At 43.8% G+C, this 24,126-nt stretch overlaps 1 protein-coding gene across 8 annotated transcripts in view; it reads left to right on the top strand.

The window, feature by feature from the left end:
• The window catches only part of ABCC8 (ATP binding cassette subfamily C member 8), a 123,371-nt gene that overhangs the window by 62,224 nt on the left and 37,021 nt on the right, over positions 1 to 24,126 (top strand). For 7 of the 8 annotated variants that reach the window (XR_011969365.1, XM_072619621.1, XM_072619620.1 and 4 more), the window contains 8 exons: positions 5,423 to 5,463; positions 8,273 to 8,418; positions 11,813 to 11,918; positions 12,224 to 12,334; positions 12,803 to 12,878; positions 13,408 to 13,513; positions 23,203 to 23,235; positions 23,970 to 24,005. Coding sequence is in view for 7 of the 8 variants with exons in the window: in XM_072619621.1 (XP_072475722.1) it covers positions 5,423 to 5,463; positions 8,273 to 8,418; positions 11,813 to 11,918; positions 12,224 to 12,334; positions 12,803 to 12,878; positions 13,408 to 13,513; positions 23,203 to 23,235; positions 23,970 to 24,005 (655 nt within the window). In the remaining variant the exon portion in view is untranslated. The remainder of the gene's footprint in view (positions 1 to 5,422; positions 5,464 to 8,272; positions 8,419 to 11,812; positions 11,919 to 12,223; positions 12,335 to 12,802; positions 12,879 to 13,407; positions 13,514 to 23,202; positions 23,236 to 23,969; positions 24,006 to 24,126) is intronic. The other variant, XM_072619619.1, reaches the window with a different exon arrangement.

Genomic DNA, 24,126 nt, shown 5'->3' with positions numbered 1-24,126 from the left:
GGCGTAATAAAAGAGATAAGACAGAGATTTCTCTCACCATTTCCTTTTCTCCTGCTAAATGGAACTAGAAGAAATCTCAGCTGTGCTTACTGAGTACACTATAAATTGATGTTCTTTACTTCAGCAGGACCCTCAGTAAAGCAAGGCAACCCTTTTATTCCTCCCTAATTGATTCCCTGTGTCACTCCCCACAGAAGCTATTCCAAACCTCCTCTTAATAATAACTAGCCTTTATGTAGCACTTTAGGGTTGCAAAATACTTTGCAAATATCTCATTTTGTCTTCCCAACAACGCTGGGAGGTATGTGCCATTATAATCCCCATTTTACAGGTGAGGAAACTGAGGCAAGTAGTAGTTATGTGACTTACCCATAATCACATAGCTAGCAAGCGTCTAAGGCTGGTTTTGAACTCAGGTCTTCCTGACTCCAGGTCTAGTACTCTATCTGATCTTAGAGTCCTAAAGATCAGTCATCCAAGGGGAGGGGCTTTCCCTGTTCACAACATGAAGGTGAATGAGTGTCAGAGGGTCATGGGATCCTAGCTCAGTATACCTTTGAAGAATGGAGCTGATCCTACCCTGTGAAATAAGGAAGCGTGGGAAGGTGACCGCCATTCAATCAGGTATTCTTTTCTTCATGACTGAAACTGAACCTTTCCAGTTCATCATCCCTGCCTTTGGCAGCTGGTGTCCTAGCATATCTACCCCAAGGGAGGGATGACAGAATAACCTCAGTGCTCCAGCTTAGCTCCAGTTTCCAATTTTTGATATCCTCCTTCATTGTGCCAGTCTGCTGCAGGGTCACAATGGGTAGATTGGGTGTCCTGTCACTGGCTCCCTGTCCCAGACCAGAATTCGAAAAGGGCAGTGGGCCAGGAGGAGGATGAGCTGGTGAGGGTCATTGATGTAGCCATGAATTCATTCAGTAAGTAACCTGAGAAGTCCCTGAGGCTCCCCTGAAGCCAGTGCCAGATTCAGTGGTCATGTCTGTTCTGTTCTGCTTTGTGGATTTGCATAGAAAATGAGATCTGGAATGCTGCACCAGGTCAATCTGTCAGCTCCAGCTCCATGCAAAATGCAGCCTTCCTGGTGCAAGTGTAAATTCCAATTAGGCCCAGGCTGGTACACCTCCAATATCCTGTCTTTGCCTCCCCTCTGCAGGGGAGCCAGCATTAAGCAGAAGGCATATTTGGGCTGCTGGATAAAACATTTATTGCCTCTGGAACCCCATACGTGCCTACATTAATGCAGCAGCTTTCAGATGACTACAGGTGTTACCTAATCCCAGCAATGTCAGTCAAACAGGAAGAAAGGAGAAGAGGGTCCAGTGTTAATAGCTTGGGTTGCTAAAGAAAACTCTCACCTTGAAGTTGGGGCATTTGGGTTTGTCTCACCTCTGCTAGCACCCTGTTACTGGGCCACTCACTTCCTGTCTCTGAGCCTCAATTTCCCCTTTGGTAAAATGAAGGGGTTGGACTAGAACAAACTATTTTGTGTCATGGACTCCTTTGGCAATCTGGTGAAGCCAATAGACCCCTTTTAATATGATGTCTTTTTAAATTTATGGAATAAAACAAGTATTTTCATTACATAACATAAAACAAATGTATAAAGTAAAAACAGGAAACCAAAGGTCAATGAAAATAAGATGCAAAGGAAAAACTGTCTGCCATATCTGTTTTTAAGAATCCTGACTCTGTTTCAGAGGACCTGAGTCCCAAATCCCAACTTTGACATTTCCTACCTGTGTGACTATGGACAAGTCACAAGCTCCCAGAACCTCAGTTTCCTCTTCTGTCAAATGAAGTAGTTGGACTTAGATGGCTCTGGCTGATAACTGTGATGCTAGATATGCTCTAGGAAAGTACAAAGAATGAGGTTAATGTCTCCTCTCAATTCTGGCTCTTCAGATGCCTGGGGTGAGTTTTCACGTTCCCCCACAAGTCTTTTCCTCTGTAGGTAAAGCATCTCAAGTTCCTTCAACTGATCTTTGACTGACATAGTATCAAGAGACGTCCTACTTTCAACAAACATTTATTAAGCACCTATTGTGTACAAGATGCTGTGGTAAACACAGTGGAATATGATATCTTGGAAAAAGTCTTGAGGTTCCCCCTCAGACTGGAAGTCTCCCAACTCTAGGGGCCAACTGTGCCCCCATCCTAATGACTCTCCCAAGGCAGGGGCTACATTAGATTGAGACTTATTAAGGGTAGGCAACATGTCAGAGGATCAGAGATCAGGAATTAGAAAGGACCTCAAGGGCCACATAGTCCAACCCTTCCCCTCATTTTCCAGATGAGGAAACTGAGTTTCAGGGTGGTTAAATGATTTGTTCAAAATAATTAAGAATCAGAGGTGGGATTTGAACCGAGCTTCCCTCACTCCCAAGCCAATCATCTTTCCATCATACTTTACTGTCTTCCCTGTTTGACTAGTAGCTTCCTGAGATTGGTCAGCCAAGCCTCCTCCAAACTGGTGCTGGCCATCCTATCCTTTCTTTCCAGGATGCTGGAGAAAAGTCCTACTGCATCATTGTATCAGACTTAAAAATTCATTGGAGGGTGTCCAAATGTGCATTCCTGGCCCTAGCCTTGAGCATCTTTCCTCATTGAAGAAAGAAGTGGTTATTTGAGAGGGGACGATACAGTTTCTGTAATTGGGCTTATTACAAAGCCTCACATCCAGCAACTAGAAGGAGGATGCTGGATGCTGAATTAGGAGAGTCAAGGTCAGGAAGGAGATAAGGCAAAATGGAGGGAAAAAGCTCCTAGATGTCATTATTGATCATGCTGGTCAGCTTGCCAGGCCAGCCGTCCCTCGAAATGAGCACCTGAGAAATCGAGCTCAACTTTTTGGCCATACCAGGCATACCAACATCCTAGCATCAAGGACTAGAACTGAAGGGATTTGGGGGAAGTCTATGGACAGCAGTCACCCCCTACATCCAACAAGAGAGTCAACATTCATTCATCCCATTTCCCAGCTTAGGAGTATTCTTTCCCTCCTAAAAATTTCCTAGAGCACTTGGTGCATAGTTATCTGTCATCTCTCATTCCCAACATGTAAGCTTCTCTGTCTCTGTATCTCTGTTGCTATGTCTCTGTGTCTCTGTTTCTATGTCTCTGTGTCTCTGTGTCTGTCTCTCTCTGTCTCTGTCTCTCCTTGTTCCCCCCCCTTTTCATTTAAAGCCTATTTGTTTGAATAGGATGCATTTTAATTTGCATTACCAAGCATTTTTCTCCTTCTGACCACCCCACCCTAAAGAAAGAAAGAAAAAAAAGAAGGGAAGGAAAGAAGGAAGAAAAGAAAAGAAAGAATACCTGTAAAAATAAACAAAGTCAAAACAAATTCCCACATTGACCATGTCCAAAACTGTATCTCATGCTGCATATGTCGTCCATCTTCTCTGTCAGGAAGGGAGAATGAGGGAATGTGCATTTATGTGGCACCTACTATGTGCCAAACACCATGCTATATGATTTGCAAATATTATTTCATTTGATCTCACAACAACTATTAAAGGTAGGTCCTGTTATTATCCCCATTTTACAGTTGAGGAAACAGAGGCAAATAGAAGTTAAATGACTTGCCTAGATTCACACAACCAGAGTTTGAGGTCAGACTTGAACCCAAGTGCCCAGCACTCTCACCATTGCACTACCTAGCTGCCTCATAGCTAGTAGACAATATCTTTCATCATTGGTCCTCTGAAATCATAGTGAAGTCTCGCTAATTACTAGAAGAAGAAGGAAAATGTCCTAGGGAACCAGATAATGCCTGAACACGGAGTCTTTCTCTACTACCCCCATAAACACACACACACACACACACACACACACACACACACACACACACACATATCCTCCCATCCTCCTCCGTCTTTTTTTGGCTCACTTAGATTATCCTCTTCCGGATGATATGGTAACCCAACTAATGAAGCAAAAACATGGCAGACCCAGAATAGAAATGTCATCTTGTAAGTAAGAGCTAGAATCCAGGCTTGTCTACCAAATACTAATCACTGCCACTCTCCTACATTTTCTATCCCTCATTTTTCCTAAGGATTATTGTAAGGAAAGTGCTTTGTAAACCTTAACCCCCTTTATAAATGTAATTGTTATCATAATTACTATTGTTATTGTCATTATTATCACTTCAGTCTTGCTCCAGTGTCTCTTCTTATGGCTTGGTCCATGAAGCCTTCATCAGTGGAGCACTGGTTCTAACAAGTCCTTCCCAACTGGAAAGGCTTTGAGTAGGGCCCAGTGGTAACCTGTATGTTTATTGTCCAAGGAAACTTAGCCACGTTTGGAGATGCTTATTGCCAAGTTGGTCTCATGGCAATGAATTTTGTGGCCATTGAAACTCAATTGTAAGACCATGAAATCTTAGAGATATTTTGATCTGCATTCATTAAGGGAGCATGCCCCCCCCCCCACATAGATTAGGGATTCTTAACATTTTTTGTGTTATGGTCCTCTTTGGTGAAGCCCCAGACCCCTTCTTGGAGTAATGTTTTTAAGTACATAAAATAAAATAAATATAATTACAAAGAAAAGCAATTATATTGAAATACAGTTATCAAAATATTTTTAAAAACAAGTTCATAGATCCCTAGTAAGAACCCCTGTCATAGATGAAATCTTAGTATAAATGGCATTCTGGATAAAGAGCACTGAACTTCGATTCAGGAAGACAGATGCTCATATTCTCCCTCAGATGCTTAAAAGCTGTATGATCCTGGACAAGTCATTTGGCCTCTCTCAGACTCAGTTTCCCTTTCTGTAAAATGTAAAAAGTAATAGATCCTCTCCCACTGGGTTGTTGTGAGGATAAAAATGATGTAATATATTTAAAGTGCTTTGCAAACCTTAAAGTAATACATGAATGTTGGTAATTATTGTTGTCCTAATGGAGTTTTTAATGTTTTATTAAATAGACATTTTGGTTTTACATCACAGTCATTTCTGAATAGATTCTCCACTGCTAGGAATTAAGTCCTCCCTTGTAACAACAAAAAACAGTTAAATCAAAGTAATTAATAGAGTAACTATTTGACAAAATATGCGACATTCTGTTCCCTTAGTACTACGTCTCTCTACAGAGAAATGGAAATTATGTTTCACTATCTGTTCTCCAAGTAGTGTTAGTAGCAAAGTGTTGAAGTCAGAAAGTCCTAGGTTCAAATCCTATTTCAGGTACTTACTAGCAATGCGATTATGGTTCAGTCACTCTCCTAGTACCTCAGTTTTGCCATCTGTAAAATGATGATAATTATCCTTACATTCACAAGGTTGTTGTGAAGAAAACACTATAAAACTTTAAAGCCCTCTAAAAACATGATTTTTCTAAAAAAAAATCATGATTTTAGTAGAAATATTCAGCTATTCTAAATAACTGTATTTGCTTTGTCCACAGTTTTTATGAACACGGCAATCCCTATCGCAGCTGTTCTGATTGTAAGTATGTGTTTCTTTCTTCTTAAAGAAGAAGTTATAGGATTTGGAAGGAGGGAAGAGGAAAGGGGGCAGAGAAGGGGAGTTGAAAGGGGACCTGTTGTTTGGAGTTTCCCCTTTGGTCATGTTAGCTGGCTTGGGAGGGGAGAGGGTTGGTTCTGAAAATTACCTTGACACAAATGGGGGTCACGATGAAAGCTTCCTTTATTTTCTCATCTCATGTAACTACCCATCCATCTGCTGAAAGGATTGGGCTGGGAAAAAGAAGCAAGACAAGTCATCAGGAGTACATTAAGTATGTGTTAAGAGCTGTGTGTATTGAGTACTGGGGATACAAACAAAAAAAAACTTTCCCTACCCTCAAGGACTTTACAGTCTGATGGGGGAGACAACAGGCAAAACTATGTACAAACAAGATAGAGACAGGAAAAAATGGAAAGAATCTCAGAGGAAAGATACTCATATTAGGGGGAATCAAGAAAGGCTTCTGGCAGAATGCACGGTTTAAGCTGAGTCTTGAGGGGAGTTGGGAGAAGGAGATGAGGAAGGAAAACCTTCCAGGTGTGGAGGACAATCAGTGAAAATGCAGAGACATGGTGGTAGATGGAGCATCTTGTTCAAAGAACAGTCAGGACACCAGTGTCACTGGATTGCTGAGTATATAGAGAGGATTTAAGGCACAAAGAGGAGAGTCAGACATTGAAAGCACACCTAGAGCCACTCCCTCAAAAGAACCCCCATCTTTACCTGCCCTGAACTTGTAGCCCAGGCCTCAGCAGCTCAAAACCAGCTATGGTTTTCAAAGAGCACAGTCCTCAAGTTCACTCCCTATCAATCAAGCCTGGGAATTCACTTTCCAAGATCTGCTTTGTGTGGGCACTGCACAGGCTGAATGCAATTTGTCCTGGTAATAGATGCCCTTAGACCTGGCGAGGCACCGAAGGACTGGAGGAGAAAGGAAGCTGTTTCATAATCACCGTGTTCCCATTTCCCATCTGACCACCCAGAGCACATAAGTTACTGCCTAAAGGAACAGAGCAGCGGTTATCTAATTCACCAGCTTCCTCCTGATGCTATTTCCCTGAACAAGAGAGAAGCAAGAAAAGGGGGAGGGAAGGAAAGAGAGAGGTACAGAGCATTAACTCTTATACTCCCTGGGGTCATCTTTTTCTTGATGTTTTTGTTCTGAAATCACCTTTATTTCCAAGTTTTTATGTATATATATATGTGTGTGTGTGTGTGTGTGTGTGTGTGTATACACATATATACATATATACATGCACACATGAGTATATATATACATATGTATATACGTGTATATATGTGTGTGTATATATATATATATATATGCTCTCCTCTACCCTAAGACTCATAGTTTATAATAATGAATAAGGAAAAAAAAGCAGATCAGCCACACTAATCAACACCCTAACCCTAAAGGTTCTGTATTCATGGTCTAGACCAGGAGTTTTAACCTTTTTTGGTGTCACAGACCCCATTGAAAGTCTAGTGAAGCCAATAGACCCCTTCTCAGAAGAGTGTTTTTAAATACATAAAATAAAATACATAGAATTACAAAGGAAACCAGTTAAAATAAAGATGTAATTTTTTTCCCCATCCAAGTTCACACACCCCTCTGAAATCTGTGTGTAGGGTTCATTGATCCCAGATTAAGAGACCTTGGTCTAGATAGGATTTCTTAAATTTTTCCTACTCATCGGCCCTTTTTGCTTTTTGGCAATATTAGTTAGCATTGTGTGGTCTGAGGGTATGCTCAATGCAAAGTGCACATTCTTTGTGCCCAGAACCACAGAACTTTGTGTTCAGTGAAGTTGCACAATGCAACATAAGCAAGTGCTGCCAGAAACATCTCAGATTCATTGCACGTTTCATTTTTAATTAATGTTTGGTTGCTACAGATTCAAAAATCTTTTCTGCTGCCAAATTTTTCATGACCCCATATGGGACCTCAATCCAAAGTTTACGAAGCCCTGGAGAACACAGTGAGGAGTCAAAAGAGCACAGACCCTAGAGTCCGAGTCCCTGAAGTCAAATCTCAGCTCTGAGGCTTAAAACTGTGTGACTTTGGCCATGTCTCTTCACTGCTCTGGGCCTCAGTTTCCTCATCTGTAAATTGAGAAGATGGATTAGAAGTAACAAACATAGTGTCCTACAACACTCCCAAGAGAGGTCGGAACCAGTTTAAAATGTAATTGGGAAACATTTAACAAAGTAAATAAAAGCACAGTAGAACAAAAAATTAGGAGGCAGCTGGGTGGCTCTGTGGATAGAGTCCTGGGCTTACAGTCAGGTAGGCTTGAGCTCAAATCTGACCTCAGATACTGACTAGCTGTTCGACCCTGGAGAAGTCACTTGTTTATCTCTGGAGAAGGAAATGGCAAACCACTCCAGTATCTTTGCCAAGAAAATCCCATGATCTATATTGGCATGATATGGTCCACGAGGTCTCAAAGAGTTGGACGTGACTGAACAACAAGAATACAGATAATGTTAATGTTTTCTAAATCAATATGCTGTCTTCAGGGAGACATATGTTTGGTTTAGTGCCCCCTGTTCCTATTTGAGTTCAATACTATTGGACTAGCTGACCCTTGAAGTCTCTTCCAACTATAAAGTTGGTGAGTGATCCTATGATCCTATGATGAGGTCTCTCCCTCAGGCTTTAAAAGCTCCTTCTCCTCCTCAGATCTCACCCTTTCTCACCAGTCCTCTCCTCTTTGGGTCCAGGCCCCCAAATTCTACAGTCCATGCCGTGACCCTACTTCCCAGATGTCATTTCTCTGTCCCCCAGACATTTGTGAGCCATGTCAGCTTCTTCAAAGAAGCCAACTTCTCCCCATCGGTGGCTTTTGCATCTCTCTCCCTGTTCCACATCCTGGTCACACCTCTGTTCTTGCTGTCCAGCGTGGTCCGGTCAACGGTCAAAGCTCTGGTCAGGTAAGAGAAAATACCCCTCCTACCACCCTCCACAGGTCCCCTTTCCCCACCAGTGAGAAAGAAAGCGCTGTTCCTTTTCTAGAACCTGCCCTGGGGGTCTGGGTGGACACACTTGGGCTCACCTGTATGGGGGATGCAGCTTCACTTCAGAGTAGCTAGCCTCTCTTTTTCTGATCTATACCAGCTATATCCCCAGCCTCTGCACATTAGCCACTCAGCCTAGACTTCCTAGGGCCCAGGAGTGAAGGCAAGGTTAGCTACTCCTTATCCTAGGTTCTGGAGATGGTACCAGGAATGAAGAAGGAAAAAGAGGCAGAAGCAGGATGTTCTTAGTTTCCTAGCTAAAGGAATGCTTCTTAACGCCCCCCCTTCCTGGACCAGCTAGCCCTGGGATTTCCTGGGACAGAGGAGTGTCTTTCCTTATTGTATTTCTCTTCCTCATAGGAATCCGTCCCTCTCTGAGAGTCCTGGACTCTTTCCTCCCACCTCTCCTTATCCATCTACTAACAAACATTTACTAAGCACCTACTATGTCCAATGAGAAGCTCAGTGACTAGAGAACCAGCCTGGGAGTCAGGAAGAGATGACTTCATATCCTGTCTCTGTCACACACTGACTCTGACCTTGAACATAACACAGAATCTGTCAGCGTCCTCAGGCAACTCTCTTAAGTTTGTAAGTTAGGGGTAATTGCTAATCAGTATTGCTAAAGGCTACTTCCTCACTAATAAAATCATAGCATCATAGATCTAGAACTGGAAAGGACCTCACAGGCTACATAGGCCAACTCATTTTACAGAAGGGGAAACTGAGGCAGAGCAATTAAGTGAATAGTCCAAGGCCAGTTAGGTAATAAACATCAGATCATTTGAGTCCAAGTCCCTTATTCTTTCTGCTGAAATGATTTCTATGTTGGAACAAGAAATAAACAAATAAACAAACACCTCCCAAGAAAAGATCTGGTTGTCATTCAAATGTGATGGCCTGATAGCAAGTTAATTACTTAGCCCTTCCAGGGATCTTTACACTTTGATGTAAGCCAGAAGGGGGGCACCTAGGTGGTACAGTTGATAGAGTGCTGAACCTAGAGTCAAGAAGACTCATCTTTCTGAGTTCAAATCTGACCTCAGATACTTAATGGCTATGTGATCCTGGGTAGTTAACCCTGTTTGCCTCAGTTTCCTCATCTGTAAAATGAGCTGAAGAAGAAAATGGCAAACTGCTCCAGTATCTTTGCCAAGAAAACCCCAAATGGAGTCAGACATGATTAAAACAACTGAACAACGAAAGCAAGCCAGGGGTATACAGATCTAAACTAGACCCTTGGACCTCAAGGGGGTGGGGATATTCTTTAAGTGAGCCCATCCCACTATCAATTATCCCACAGGGAAGAAAGTATGTCCAGCTCTGGCCTAGGAAATAGGCTCACTGGACAATCTCATGAGTCCTGGTCCTTCCAACCTAAGGGGAAGTGATAAGCTGGGTCAGAGCAGAGCAGCTGGCAACCAGGCATCATGGCAGGCACCCTGATGAGGCAGTCCTGTGTGGCTTCCACATAGGTGGTCACACAGATAAGGACACAACATGGGCAGCTTTCCATATACCCTCCAAGGGTTGCATATGAAAACCACAGGTGCAATTCATTGTTCTTTCACTATTTAATAGGATTAAAATACAAGTCCATTCAGACTTGGCATTTTTTTCTTTGGGAATTATTTAGGGCTCATTCAATTTATTTTTTATAGGGGAAAAAAACTAGAAGACTATCTAATAAATATTGATGTAAAATATTGAATAAAATATTAGAAAAGTGCCTACAGCAATCTATTTAAGAGATTATTGACTATGACCAGGTTGAAGTTATGTGAGGGAAAAAACCACAAATGCATAGATTCCTAACCTGTCAAGGCAGTTGTGGGATGATGGTTATAAATCAGGAGTTTCTGTGTGCAAACCCTCATGGGTGTACTTGGTGTCCAGGAGACCAGACTGCGTAACCAGGCAGTTAGGTCACAGACCTTTTCATTTGGAGGAGAAACAAACTTAAAAAGGGGATGGGCTTCTTCTCTCCCTTCACCCCAAGATGAGCAGTCCTTCCCCCTCTTCTTGAAAGCATTGTGACCTTCATGAGTTCCCTTTAGGTCATGGGGACAGGCATCTGGGGAAGGTCAGGCTTGAATTCACACAGGCCTATCAGCTTGCCTTCCTGGGATTTACAAATGCAATGCTGAGTGGGGATTAGAGACAACTGTCAGGAATCACAAGGGCACAGCTGCCACTTCGCTCTGAGGTCCTGCTCCAGCTCCTAACAGCTCTTCTTTCATTAGGGGTCAGAGGGCCGCAGGGGCTGATGCATGCCCATCTCCAACTCTGAAGTAGACAAAGAAAACACCTGGGCCCTGGGTGTCTTCTGATTCCCTTCCAGAGGCAAACCTTGAGGTCGTAGGTCCAGAAGTTGGAAGGGACTTTAGCAGTCATCTGGGCCATCTTCTTCATTTTATGGATGAGGGGACTAAGGTCTCTAGAGGTTAAACGTCTTGCTGAGGGTCACACAGGTAGACCTGGGAGGTGAACTCTGGTCCAGTGATGAAAGGGGGATGGGATGGGGAGGAGAGGAGAGGAGAAGGGAGGGGAAGGGGAAGGAAGGGAAGTGAGAAGGAGATGGTAGGGGAGAGGAGATGGTAGGGGAGGGGAGGAGAAGAGGGGAGGAGAGAAGGGAAGGGAGAGGAGGAGAGAGGAGAGGATGGGACAGGACAGGAGAGTAGAGGACAGGAGAGGGGAGAACAGAAAAGGAGGGGAGGGGAGGGGAAGACAGAGGAGAGGAAAGTAGAGGAGAGAAAAGGGGAGGAGATTAGAGGAGGGAAGGGGAAGGGAGGGGAAGAAGGGAGGGGAGAGGACAAGAGAGGATAGGACAGGACAGGAGCTTTTTGACTTCCTAGGAGAAGGGGCTAGGTGACTAGATGGCTTCCTCCACTCCCAGGCATCACTGAGACCACCTCAAACACTGTGATGGAAAGAATTCCATAGGGTGAAGAGTGGATAGGTAGGAAAAAAAAATACACTGCTTGAGTCCTCAGGCTCATCCCAACAATAACTAATTGACCTTGATCATAAAATCATTGCCCACCCTTCCCCCTCCCCAACCCATTTCACATACCCACAGACTTAAAGGAAGAGCAGTCATATCCACTTGCTTGTGGGTACTGAGAAGCTGTCCAGCCCTGACTTTCTTCTCTTGGTATTGAGCCTCTGAGGAGCAGGAAGTGTTGGGTCAAAACACTTCCTCCCAACCCCAGAAGGAGAGGATCCCACCCTCCCCCACACCTCCCCCCCGCACCTTGGTCCCAGTCCATATGTATGCCCAGAACATTAGAGACCTCTGCTCTCTCCACAGTGTCCAGAAGTTGAGTGAGTTCTTGTCCAGTGAGGAGATTGGGAAGGATCAGTACTCCCAACCTGAGCTCCCTTATAAAGGTCACAGCAGCAAATCCCAGGCAGTGGTGAGTCCCTCTACCCCTGCCCTTTTCACAGATAGGCTTTGGAGCTCTAGCCCAGACCTTTCTCCTTCTCTTTTCCCTCCTGTGTAATGAGAGAGAGAATGAGTGTTGGACTCCCCCACTCCATAAGGAGTGTCTTCTGGGTGACCACACAGAGGGAGAGATGCTCAGTACATCTCTGCCCCCACCCCTTGGCCATTTTGAGGTTTCTTCTCTTCTGTTCTTGAGATGAGGAAGGAGCTCATCCACACACAGCACCAACCCACCCACCCCCAACTTTCTCCACCTTCTTGTCCCTCCCTGCCAAGCCACTCAAGGTTGTGAACCGTAAGCGACCTTCCAGGGACGACTGTAGGAACTTCATGGGGCACCTGCAGAAACTGGGGCCCAATGAAGAGCCAGACAACAGCTGTGTACGGGTGAGTCTGTACCCCTTCCATGGCCCTACCCCTGGCACCATGAAAAGTCTCATTCTCACCTAGTGACCCTAGTGGCCCTAGTGACAGACTTTAGGAACCCTGAGGACCTGGAGTCAAATGCCAACCCTTCTATCTGCTGGGTCTCTGGTTTATTCAGATATCAGGACAAGCAAATCTTAAGATTGTTTTTACAACCAACAGAAACCCTGGAGGAGAGCTTTACTTCTAGTATAGTTAACCTTCCTCCCAGAGAAGGGACTCAGTCTCTGGGAGGCAACTGACTTTTTTTAGGAAGATGAATGTGGGAAGGATGATCTCTTACCCTCCTTCCATTCCCTGGGAATAATTCGTCAGAATCAGTAAGTGAGAAAGCAGAGGAGGATGAAGGGAAAAGATGGGGGATCTCAAGTCACATCCATCATTCTTTGTTATCTTCACTTTCTGGGCTGGGGGTCACTGGTGATGAAGATCACAGGGGGATTCTTCACCTGGACATCTGATGGAGTCCCCACGCTCTCCAATATTGCCATCCGCATCCCACAAGGTACCAATCCACCCTCAGCCCCAAGGCTCCCTCTCTTACCCTCCTGAGTTGCCCCCATGGGCCAAAAAGAGCCCAGATTTTCATACTGACACTTATGAGAACCTCTCACATCCCTCCAAAGAGAATCAGATTCTCCTCTTTCTCCTATCAATCACCATAGAGATAGTGCTCTCCGCCCCCACCCCCACCCCCAGTAGTCAGCCTTGCTCTAGAATGCAGGATCGGGCAGGGACAATGTGTGCAAGGGCATGCAAGTTGAAACTAGCAAGGTATCTATGGCAATGATGGGGGATGAGGGGAAGATAATGCAAATACAAATGCCTCATCAGGGTGAGACCAAATTTTATGGAGTCTTGAAAGTCATTAGGAAGAGGTTAGACTTAAGTGAGGCTAGAGTTCAATGAAAAGTGACCCAAGGGGTTCCTTTGTGGAAAACAGAAGAAATTTGTGGCCTGAGACTTGTATGTTAGGAAACTTTCTGGGCCCTGCCCTGCTGCTATCTCTGTTAGCCATTTCTTCCTCTGTGCAGGACAATTGACCATGATTGTGGGCCAGGTGGGCTGTGGGAAGTCCTCACTGCTGCTAGCCACCCTAGGGGAGATGCAGAAGATTTCAGGGGAAATCTCCTGGAACAGGTGAGAGTTGGGAGATGGGCTGGGCAGGGTGGAAGATCTCTAAATCACTTAGCATTATTTTTCTTTAAAAAAAATAACAATTTGTACCGATGCTTTTTTAAATCACTGTCGATCACTTCCCAGCAACTCCCCTGCTCCCAATAGTATCCTATGCTGTAACAAAAACAGCTAAGCAAAACAGACATATTGGCCATGAATGACAAGGTATGGAATATTCCACATCCATGGTCCACCACCTGCCAAGAAGGTACTTCTCCATCAGTTCTCTGAAGTCAAGACTGGTCACTGTAATGATCAGTTCTGATGATTTTCAATGTTGTGAGCATTACTGTGGTCATTAAATAGCACCTGAGACTTTTCCCTCCTCCTGCCCCTTCCCATAACTTAAGGTTGCTGACTTTAGAGTCAGACTGACATCAAATCCCAGCTCTGCTACCCAGTCCACCTTGGGCAAGTCATTCATCTTCAGTTGACCTTAGTTGCCCCATCTCTAAAATGAGGAGGTTAGACTAGATGACCCCTAAGATACCTTCCAACTCTAAATCTACAATCTAATGACTTAGAATGGGACACAGCTATGCTTACTGATGCATAGATGAGGATGGGGGTTGAGGACACCCCCCTCAGTGTCTGCAAATCCCTTGAAAGTCATGAGAAAGAATTCGGACTTAAGTGAGGATGGGGCTCAAAGGAGAGGAGATCCTGGAGGCCCTAATGTTTTAGTCTCAACTTCATGGGAACCATTTTGTTCTACCTTTTCCAGGGCAAAAATTAGCCTTCTTGGAAGAAGAAAGAAGCAAAAGATTTGAATAGTCAGGCTTTTCACTGTTATCACTGTCCCAAGCACTGGTTCCATCCCTTCTTTGTTTTTCCTCTTCCCTTCCCACATAGCTTTAAAAATAATAAGAAAATCTCCATGTTGTGGTACTAAACTTCTATAAGAAGGCTCAGCTCATTCTGGGCTCCCGATGTTATCTTTTAATCCAGATCTCGTCATTTGAGGTTGGCCTACTTGCGGATTTTGGAACCAACTTGCTTGCCTGAGCTATAATCCTGGTCTGTTTTCAGCCAATTAAATATAAAGCCTCTTATTTGGGCAGACTTTGAAATGTTCTTCCCCCCTCCCTATCTTCTCTTTAAAAAAACTAGTTTTGTTGTTTTATTGACAGTAAAGGAAGACCATACGTTTTCCTTTTATTCCAAGAAAACTATTTGTAATTTCCTATGTTTCACTGTCTTCTCATCACTGACAATCTAAACTTCCCTTTCCTCCCACCAAGGGAAAGCCAAAAAGGAAAACAAAGTATAAACATTGTTCCCATCATCTCCAAATTAGAAGAGGTCAGCCTATCATCCAAGCCGACTCAAAAATTTGCAAAAGACAGTGTCTTTCCTTATAGATCCCCCTTTGGCGTTTTTCCCCCTTGTTTTTTACAGAAATTTATTCTTCCTATCCAGGGATTGTGCTGTATCTGAGAATCTAAGACGTTTCTTCTTGGGGTGTTTTCCTGACACAGTCAAAAGCCAGCAAAGTTGTCCACTGCATTTAGCCTAGTGATCCATCTTCTGTTATCATCCTCATAATGATTAGATCTGAAATCTATGTAGCTCTCTGCAGTTACAAAGCCCTTCACATACTGATCACCACAGTGAAACAGGTCATAATTGATTGCTTTTTTTAAAAGCCAACTTGGGATTTCATCAGTATAGGGAGCTCCCAGTAAGGAAACTCCCTTCACCAAAATAGAGTAACACCCACTTTACAACTTAGAGTGTCTGAGAGTTGCCTGGGGGCAATGAGAGGTTATGTGACTTACCCAGGGTTAAAGAACCAGTTATATGCATCAGGGGCAGAATGTTTCTGATTCTTAGACCAGTTCTCCATCCACTTTGCTACACTCCTCAGCTAATGATAATGACAACAAATGTCACATATGTAAGCTTTAAGGTTATGGAAGAGCTTTACATATGCCATCTTATTATTCCTCACAACAACCACCTGAGACAGACATTTCTGGGAGTATAATTCCCATTTTACAGATGAGGAAACTGAGGCTCCGAGAAAGCAAATGATTTACCTAGGGTCATACAGCTAATAAATTTCTGAATGGAGCCAAAGTCTTATGGACCCCAGATTTCCTTATTCCAAACCCAACACTCTCTCCACTATATCATGTTGCCTCTAAGTCTCCTCCCTCCTCCATAGGAAAGCCCTTGGGTTACTTTAAAGGCTGCTATCACTTCACTCCTAAGTCTTTTCTTCTAGAGTAAACATCCTTCAACCAGTCTTCCTCAGGGCCCTATTTGGGATGAACTTGTTCCCTGGTTCCTTTTCTTCACTTCTCAGTGTCCTCGAAGTTCAGAAAATCTTTATTGAGCCTGTACCATATAAAATTGAGGTACACAAAGAGAGTGAGAACCCCAGAAGGAGACCAGAGCAGCAGAAACTAGCCCTCATAGTCTGGGGCACCTGATGTGATAACCTCAGTTTCCTTCCTTGCCCTATTGTGGGAATCACAATCTCTTCTGATTCTCTGTGACACTTTGGGGTGGACGTAGAAACCAGTAAGTCTTTGTACCTTTTGTTTTGACTAGGCTATACTAGGTGGGTAATTTCTTGGATGATTATCCCTGACCTTGAACTCTGATAGAATTATGGAGCTAGAGCCAGACGGGGTCTCAGAGGCCAGGAAGTCCAACCTCCTTTTACAGATGGGAAAAATGATGCACAGAGAAGTTGTTATTTTTCCAGAATTATACAACTATTAAATATCTGACATGGAATTTGAATCCAGGTCTTCCAGTACCATAGCCACTACTCCACACTGTATCTCAACTCTTAAGAAGATAACTGATTTTTCCTAACTCTTTTACTGCTTTAAAGGATCCCTGATTTCATCCCACCAGTGCAGAGGCCAGCCCTTCTCATGCCTTAGTCGATGGACTCCATGAGCTGTTATGACCAAAGAACTCATTGATAGTAGGCAATATCAGTGTCTGGTCCCTCTCAAATGGTTTTGGGATTTGCCCATCTCAAGAGTGCTCTGTCCCAAATTCATCATCTCTTCTATAATGTCAGGTTCACCCAGTCAACCAAGAACCTCTAACCCACAGTGCTGCATGACCATTGTCTAATCAGGAACCTCCTCTTTCTCCAACAAGAGAACAGAGGAGAAAAAGAAGAATTCACTTCTATTAAAGTCATCATTTAGGAAATAGAATAATTCAACCCAAAACATGAGTCACCTCTAGAGTTCACAAAAGATTTTGTCTCAGACATGTGATTTTATTTGTGCAGGTTACCCCTAGTGAGCGAATTCCCTCTCCCAATGCAGATCAACAGCCTGTCTATACCTGAGAGTCTTAGAAAGCTGTCTGGGGCACTCAGGACTTGTGACCTTCCCAGGGTCATACAGGCAAAGTGTAACAAAAGGGAGGCTTTAACTCAGGTCTTCCTAATGTCCTATTGCTTCTCTCACAAAGAGTTAACACATTTATTGCATTCTCTTAGACACTGCACATCAATTTCTCAAAGAAAACTGTCATACGTATTCCAAGAGAACTGGGATTATCATTAAGTGAGAAAGAAGAAAGGAAGGAAAGAAGGAAGGAAGAGAAAGAAAAGCAGGAAGGAAAGAAATATGCATTTGGAAAGTGCCTACTATGTGCCAAACACTGTGTTAAAATGCTTTACAAATATATCTTGTTTGATCTTCACAATCACCCTGGGAGGTAGGTGCTATTTTTATCCCCGCTTTACAGATGAGGAGACTGAGGCAGACAGAAGTTAAGCAATTGTCTCAGGGTCTGATAGCTAGGAAGTGTCTGAGGTCAGATTTGAACTCAGGTCTACCTGACTTCAGGTCTGTCTCTCTACCCACTTCACCACCTACCTGATTAGATTTTAGGTCATCTTGTTCGAACCCCTCATTTTACAGATGAGAAAACTGAGGCCCAGAGAAAGAATGTGACTTGTCTGAGATCACAAAGAGGGAAGATTTGAACTCAATTCCCCAGATGACAGCTGTAGGGCCAATGCCACTGCCTTGCAAGTCCAGACCCCGTCACAAATTTAGCAGTGATGTCACCCCCAAAGCACTGTTTCTCTTCCCTTTCTTGGTGTTCTTAGTGCCAAGGATATTTACCATTGCTTCTTGTAGAGAGGCTAATTTTCTTTTCCTGACTATGATGAAGGAAGGCTTTTCATTTCTCCCCAGAGCACGTGGAGCAGGGTGCATCAGGCTAACTGATGGCCAGGCCTCGGAAGTCAAGGGAACTAATGTGCTTCTCATGTAGCCATTTCCCTGGTTCCTGAACTTGCCTAATTCACTTCGTCTTGTTGCAGCGGCATCTCTTAAAGCTCTAAGCAATTTCTTCCTTGCCTCTGCAGCTTCTTCTATGGGCAAAGTAAGAGGCCTGCTCTCTGCCTCTGACCTCTGTGACCTGGAGTAAGTCACTTAACTTCTTGCACCCTCAGTTTCCTCATTTTAAAAATGAAGGGGATTGGATACTGGAACTTCTAAGATCCCCTCCAGCTCTACCTGTCTTTAATTTTATTTGTTAAGACTGGTTCATCCCATCTCTTTCAGGCTGGAAATGTAGGGGCCATTCACTCACCAATCCTACTCCACATTAGTACCAGGATTTGACTTGCTCAGTTTCCAATCTGAGCTGCCTTTGTCCATCCTTAGACAATCCGTTAGGTCCCTGGGCCCAGAGCTCACCAAATTTCCTCCATACTTAGTACAAATACCCAATCTGCAGAGATCTACTGCAGCTCAGAACTCTGGAACTCAAGAGATTAGCCAGCATCCACCTGGGTGCCTGGAATGATGCACCACCATGCTCACGTGGGTTCAAAGGAGATAGGCCTCTCATCCTAGCTCCCAATCTCAATTGCTGATGACTTAGTCAGCTCCATGAATGTAATGATCTACCCACAGTGTGCCCATTCTGAGTCTCAGACACCTTCCAGAAGCTTCACAAAGGTGAAAAAATAGAAAAGGAGAAAAAGCAAACAATCTGTTTTTTCTCAGCTTAGAGGCAGCTAGGTGGTGAAGTGGATAGAGTGCTGGATTTATGGTCAGGAAGAACTGAGTTCAAATCCAGCCTCTAGATACTTACTAGCTTTGTGACCCTGGGCAAGTCATTTACTCTCTCATTGTAATCTCATTGTAAAATGGAAATAATAATAGTACCTACTACACAGGATTATTGTGAGGATGAAATAAGATATTTGTAAAAACATCTAGCACAATACCTGACATAGTAGGCCCTTGATAAATGCTTGTTCCCTTCCTTCTTTTACCTTCTCCAGTGGTATCCCAAGTTTTCATACAAGGTAGGCAGTGAGTTCCATCTGAATTCCTATCCAGAGAAGATTCCTGGAATTATACATTTAGAGTTGGAAGGAATGTTAGATTCCATTGAGTCCAATCTCCTTATTTTACAGATAAGAAAACTGAGGCACAGAAAGGTTGAATGTCTTATCCAAGGTCACACAGCTAGTGTTTGAAGCAAGATTTGAATCCAGATCTTTCTGACTCCAAGTCAAGTGCTGTACTATGCCCTGATGTCAAAATTACATCAGTGGTCAGCCAGTAACAGCCCAAAAACTGTGAAGGAGAATGGAGTGGGGCAAAGAAGTAAAACACCTGAGAATGCCTGGAGGAGAAGAAAGAGAAACAGGTTTAGGAAGAACCCCTCCAGCCCTGGATGAGCTGAGCCCTGTGAGCAATAACTCAAGGATCTCATCCTTACAAACTTGTACATGCCCGCTGCAATTTGCCTCATGGCAGCACTGACCCATTGCTCCAATATCTGCCCTCTGGGACCAAACAGAAAAAGTCCAATCTCTCTCCCACCTGGCAGTCTTTCAAAGCCTAGATGCAACTAAATGCTACAGCAGACAGATCAATGGATTTGGAGTCAGGAAGATCTCATTTAAAATCCAGCCTCAGCTACTTACTTATGTGACCCTGAGCAAGTCACTTAACCTCTATCTACCTCAGCTTCCTCAACTGGAAAATGAGGGTAATTAGAGCCCTTACCATCCAGGGTTATTGTGAGGATCAAATGAGATAATATTTGTGAAGTACTTGGCACAATCCCCTGGAACATAGCAGGTGCTTAATAAAGATTTCCTTCCTTTCTTCTGCTATTATATCCTCCCCTGGGTCATCTCCAAGCTAAATATTCCTGTTTACTTCAACTGGTCCTCATATGGCATGGTCTCCAGCCCTCTCACTATCCTGGACCCTTCTCTAGAAGCCTTCAATGTCCTTCTTAAAAACTGGTCCCTGAAAACTGAATATAGTGTTATAGATGTCATCTGACCAGAGCAGAAGGCAGTAGTACTATTTCCTCCCACACCTGGGACACAAGGGTCATTAATGCGGGTTAAGATTGCTTTAGTTTCTTGGTGTGTTAAGGATGTTTTGCTGCTGTGTCATCCTATAAGAGCTTTCCATCCAGGAAGACCCCCCCCCCACTACCCCCATCTGGGTCTTTCTCATAAAAACTGTTGTCTAGCCATGCCACTCCCTTCCTAGCTTGATGTAACTAGGGTCAGTTGAGGATTGTCTTGTTGTCTGTCTGTCTGTCTGTCTGTTTGTTTGTTTGTTTTGGGCAGAGTACAGGACTTCTGTATGTTTCGCTGTTTAATTTCATCACTCTAGCCTGTTGAGGATATTTGTGGGATTATGTTTGATAAGCCTTTAATGATGGGTGTCTGGAAACAGCTGTTGACATCTGAGAAAGAACAGTCCTTTAGTATTCATAAAAATAGAAACTTTTTCCAGACTATCCAATGGGCACACTCAGTGCTACTTCTTGGTACTAGGGAAGGAGTACTCAGTATAGATTTCCAGATTTCCAGTGAATGTGGGTACTTATAAGGGCAATGATCAACCTGGTATGGCAGCTAGGCGAATGAATAGGTTTCTGGATTCAGAATCAGGATGAAGTTAGAATATTGCCCCAGACACTTAGTAGCTTGGTGACGCTTGGTTAAGCAATCACTTAACTTCTCTGAATCCCAGTTTCCTCATCTTAGTGTTACCGTGAGAATCAAATAAGATAACTTAAGGAAGCAGCTAACAAACCATAAATCGCTGTATAAATTCTAGTATTATTATTACGCATAAAAATTATGCAAGAATTTATTATAATAAAAATTATGCAAAACCCTCTGCTCTTAGGCAGTCCTCAAAAATATACCCAGCTTACTGACTTGTGTTCCAGGATTGTGCTGGCTCTTGGAGAGGAGGGAAAGGCCAGTGGCTATAAGGCAACCCTGCAGTGCTCTTTCTGGCTCACTGGAAAGAGTTGCTAATGTAGAATGGATTTTGTTCCCTTTTCTGTTCTAAGAAAAGGGTAACCCTAAAATCCTCTGTCCAGCTGAGCCTTCTATATTTACTGGTACCTAAAGAGCAGTGAGGGGACAAGCAAATATCCCTAACACTCATTTTTAAATCCCAGTCATCAATGGAAAGTTTGATTCCTTCTCTTTTCAGATGAAAAGCCCATGGGCTTTCCTTGGTGTATGGGACTAATCTTCTCCCCTCTTCAGCTCAATACTGTCAATGGCCATCATCCCCTCACACTTCACATCTCTTACAGATGAGAGCAGGGATGAACACAATTCAGTGTTAAGCATGAGAGGGAGAGAGAGAGAGAGAGAGAGAGAGAGAGAGAGAGAGAGAGAGAGAGAGAGAGAGAGAGAGAGAGAGAGAGGAGAGAGAGAGAAATAGGTGACCCCATTTGTACCTTAGTCTGAGGGAAAGAGACTTAGACATGTGATCAGCAATTCCAGGTCTAATCTGTGGTACTCCATTTACTAACATTGTGACTGTGCTCATTAATTCCCTTGTCTGAACCTCAGTTTCCTCCTCTGTAAAATGAAGATAATAATATCCATGGAACTGACCTTATAGGACTGTTGCAAGGAAAGCATTAACTGTAAATGGGAGCAGTTATCTGCACATGGTCAAAATAACAGGGCTTCTGGGATAGAATTATCTATTCTTGCTACAGAACCAAAATTTCTAACCTCTTCTTTCTGCAGTATATGTCAAACAGGGTCAGAGACAGAGAAGTCTGGGTCAAGCTGGAATGAAGGAAGGCATGAATACAAAGGGCAGAGAATGATTCTCCAAGGAGACTAGTAATGACTACAACCCTCAAAGTCTTTTCTCTTCCTTCCCCTCCTAAGTACTGGCACCATTAGAAGAATGCAAAATGGAAATTCTTAGGTTTTTCTATGTCTACTTGACACGTTTCTATACAATTTTCCTAACCAAAGTGTGTTCCTAGTGCTCTATTAGAAATTTGGCAAAAGCCAGAGCCATAACAAGGGTAGGGCAATCAGGCCTTTGGCCCAGGGCACTGAAAGTCTCAGTCCTTCTACAGGCAGAAATTGAGCTTAGAACTAGTTAATAAGACTAACTCAGTAAAAATAAACTCAGAAGCTACCAAATGATGACTGTTTTCTTCCCCAGCATCTCCACCCCAACTGAGTTCCTCTGATTTGGCTTTAAACCTTTTCCCTCTCTCTGGTAGGTGACCTTGAGGTGTCCCACAGTCTCTACCCACAAGGCCCAGTGTCCTAGGATCTCTATCTCCTCACCACAATGGGGTCATACTTTGGAGTTTCTTTCCCCAGGGACCTTGTACTGAAGGTCTGAATTGCTTTTCCAAGGTCCCTCCCCCTCCAGAAAGGAAAACAACCACAACAACCTTGCCCTATTCACCAGAATTGGTAGCTACAGCTGTGCTAAAAGCATTTCATCTTCATTGAGACAGGGATGTTTGGCAATGTCTCATCCTGGCCCCTCCCTCACCTTCAGCATACATGGACAGGAGGATTTTGACACTGGAGGATTCCCTGGGAATAACTGCAAATGCAGTCCCCTGCAGGCTAGTACCAGTGGTCAAGAGCCTTGGACTGAGAGAGAAGCTGGCCATGGTTGTCCACTTCTGTAATCCTTACTACTGAAGCTGGTGGATCTCTTGAGTTTGGGTGTTCTAATAGTGTCCTTTCTAAGTCTGGTACTTAATGTGGTGAGTCCCCAAGAGCAGAGGGCCCCCAGGCTGCCTAAGCAGGAGTGAAGCCTCCCAGATTGAAAAACTGGAAAAAACTAAGACTTCCAAGTCAATCACAGTGGGACTGTGCCTTCGACTAGATGACATAGAAAGACCAAGTCTCAAACAAAACAAAACAAAACAAAACCATAAGACCTAGCTCCTATTCCTGCCTGGTCATTTACTTGCTATATGACCTTGAGCAAATCCTCTCTCCTCAGTTTTCTTATTCATAGTAATGATTGGATTTGGTCCCTTACGGCTTATAGCTGCACTAAGACTTTTGGGACACCTGGTATATCTATTCTGTGCTGGATCACACACACAAGCTGATTGCTTCCTGTCCCAGTTATAGCCCCATATCAAGTCCTCCCTCTGATAGTGGTTTTCAGTGGTTTTCAGTTTTCAGAGCCTCTTTAACATCCTCATTCTTCCAAAGCAAATTCTGGCCAATCAGCTACCTGTCTCCCCTCCCTCTCTTCAGAGCCTTTGAAAGGGCAAAACCAGGGACTGGGAAGAGTCAATAAAAGATTGCTCATCCCAGGGACTGAGTGCTGGCACATGGAAAGTAACCAATGTCTCTCTGCTTTCTATTTGCTGTACTGTAGCCTCCCTGACAGTGAGACCAGTGAGGATTCCAGGTATGGAGAATCCATGTCATAGCAGGGGAAAGCAGAAGGCATTCTGGATACATAGCTGGATAAGCCACGTGCAACTTTGGACAATTTCTATTTTCTGTGTGTGTGTGTGGGTGCATCTGTCTCTGTCACTCTCTGGATTTGTCTCTCTTTTCTCTCCTCTCTGTCTCTGTCTCTTTCTATCTCTGCCTCTCTCTCTCTCTCTCTCTCTCTCTCTCTCTCTCTCTCTCTCTCTCTCTCTCTCTCTCTCTCTCTCTCTCTCTCTCTCTCTTCCATGTCTCTCACAGACACTAAGACACACAAACACACACAGTGTCTATCTCTGTCTCTCCTTCATTCTCTCTTTGTCTCTCCTGTCTCTCTTTGTCTCTCTCTTTCTCTGGCTCTGGTTCTGTCTGTCTGTCTGTCTGTCTCTCTCTCTCTCTCTCTCTCTTTCTCTCTCTCTTGCACACACACACACACACACACACACACACATCTGTAACCTGCTAACACTTTTCCTCACATATTTCCCTTTCCCCAAGTCAGTGAACCCCGGGGTCAGAAGGGACCAACAAGAAAATGTGACTTTAAGGATTTGAGTGGGTTTTCCCATGGGGCTGGTTGATAGCCATGTATGGGCTTCAAGACTGGGCTCAGAACGGAGTTGGTTTTCAGTTCGACAGAGTTAAGTACACTTGGAGAAGCTCAACCACTTTTCTAAATACTAATAATGTCTCTCTTTCTCTTTGCCACAGCCCGGAGAGGGAAACCAATGCTGGCCTGGATATCAGGTAATCAGTGCTCCGATCTCATGGGAACAAGCATCAATGGCTTTTCCTCTTGGAATCCTCCTCCCCTCCTCCCCAGATGATCCCAGGGGTGTCCTTACAGAGCACTGTGAGACAAACATCC

Source organism: Notamacropus eugenii, chromosome 6 (genome assembly GCF_028372415.1).
Source record: "Notamacropus eugenii isolate mMacEug1 chromosome 6, mMacEug1.pri_v2, whole genome shotgun sequence".
Lineage (NCBI taxonomy): Eukaryota > Metazoa > Chordata > Mammalia > Diprotodontia > Macropodidae > Notamacropus > Notamacropus eugenii.
This window is presented reverse-complemented; position numbering and strand designations above follow the sequence as displayed.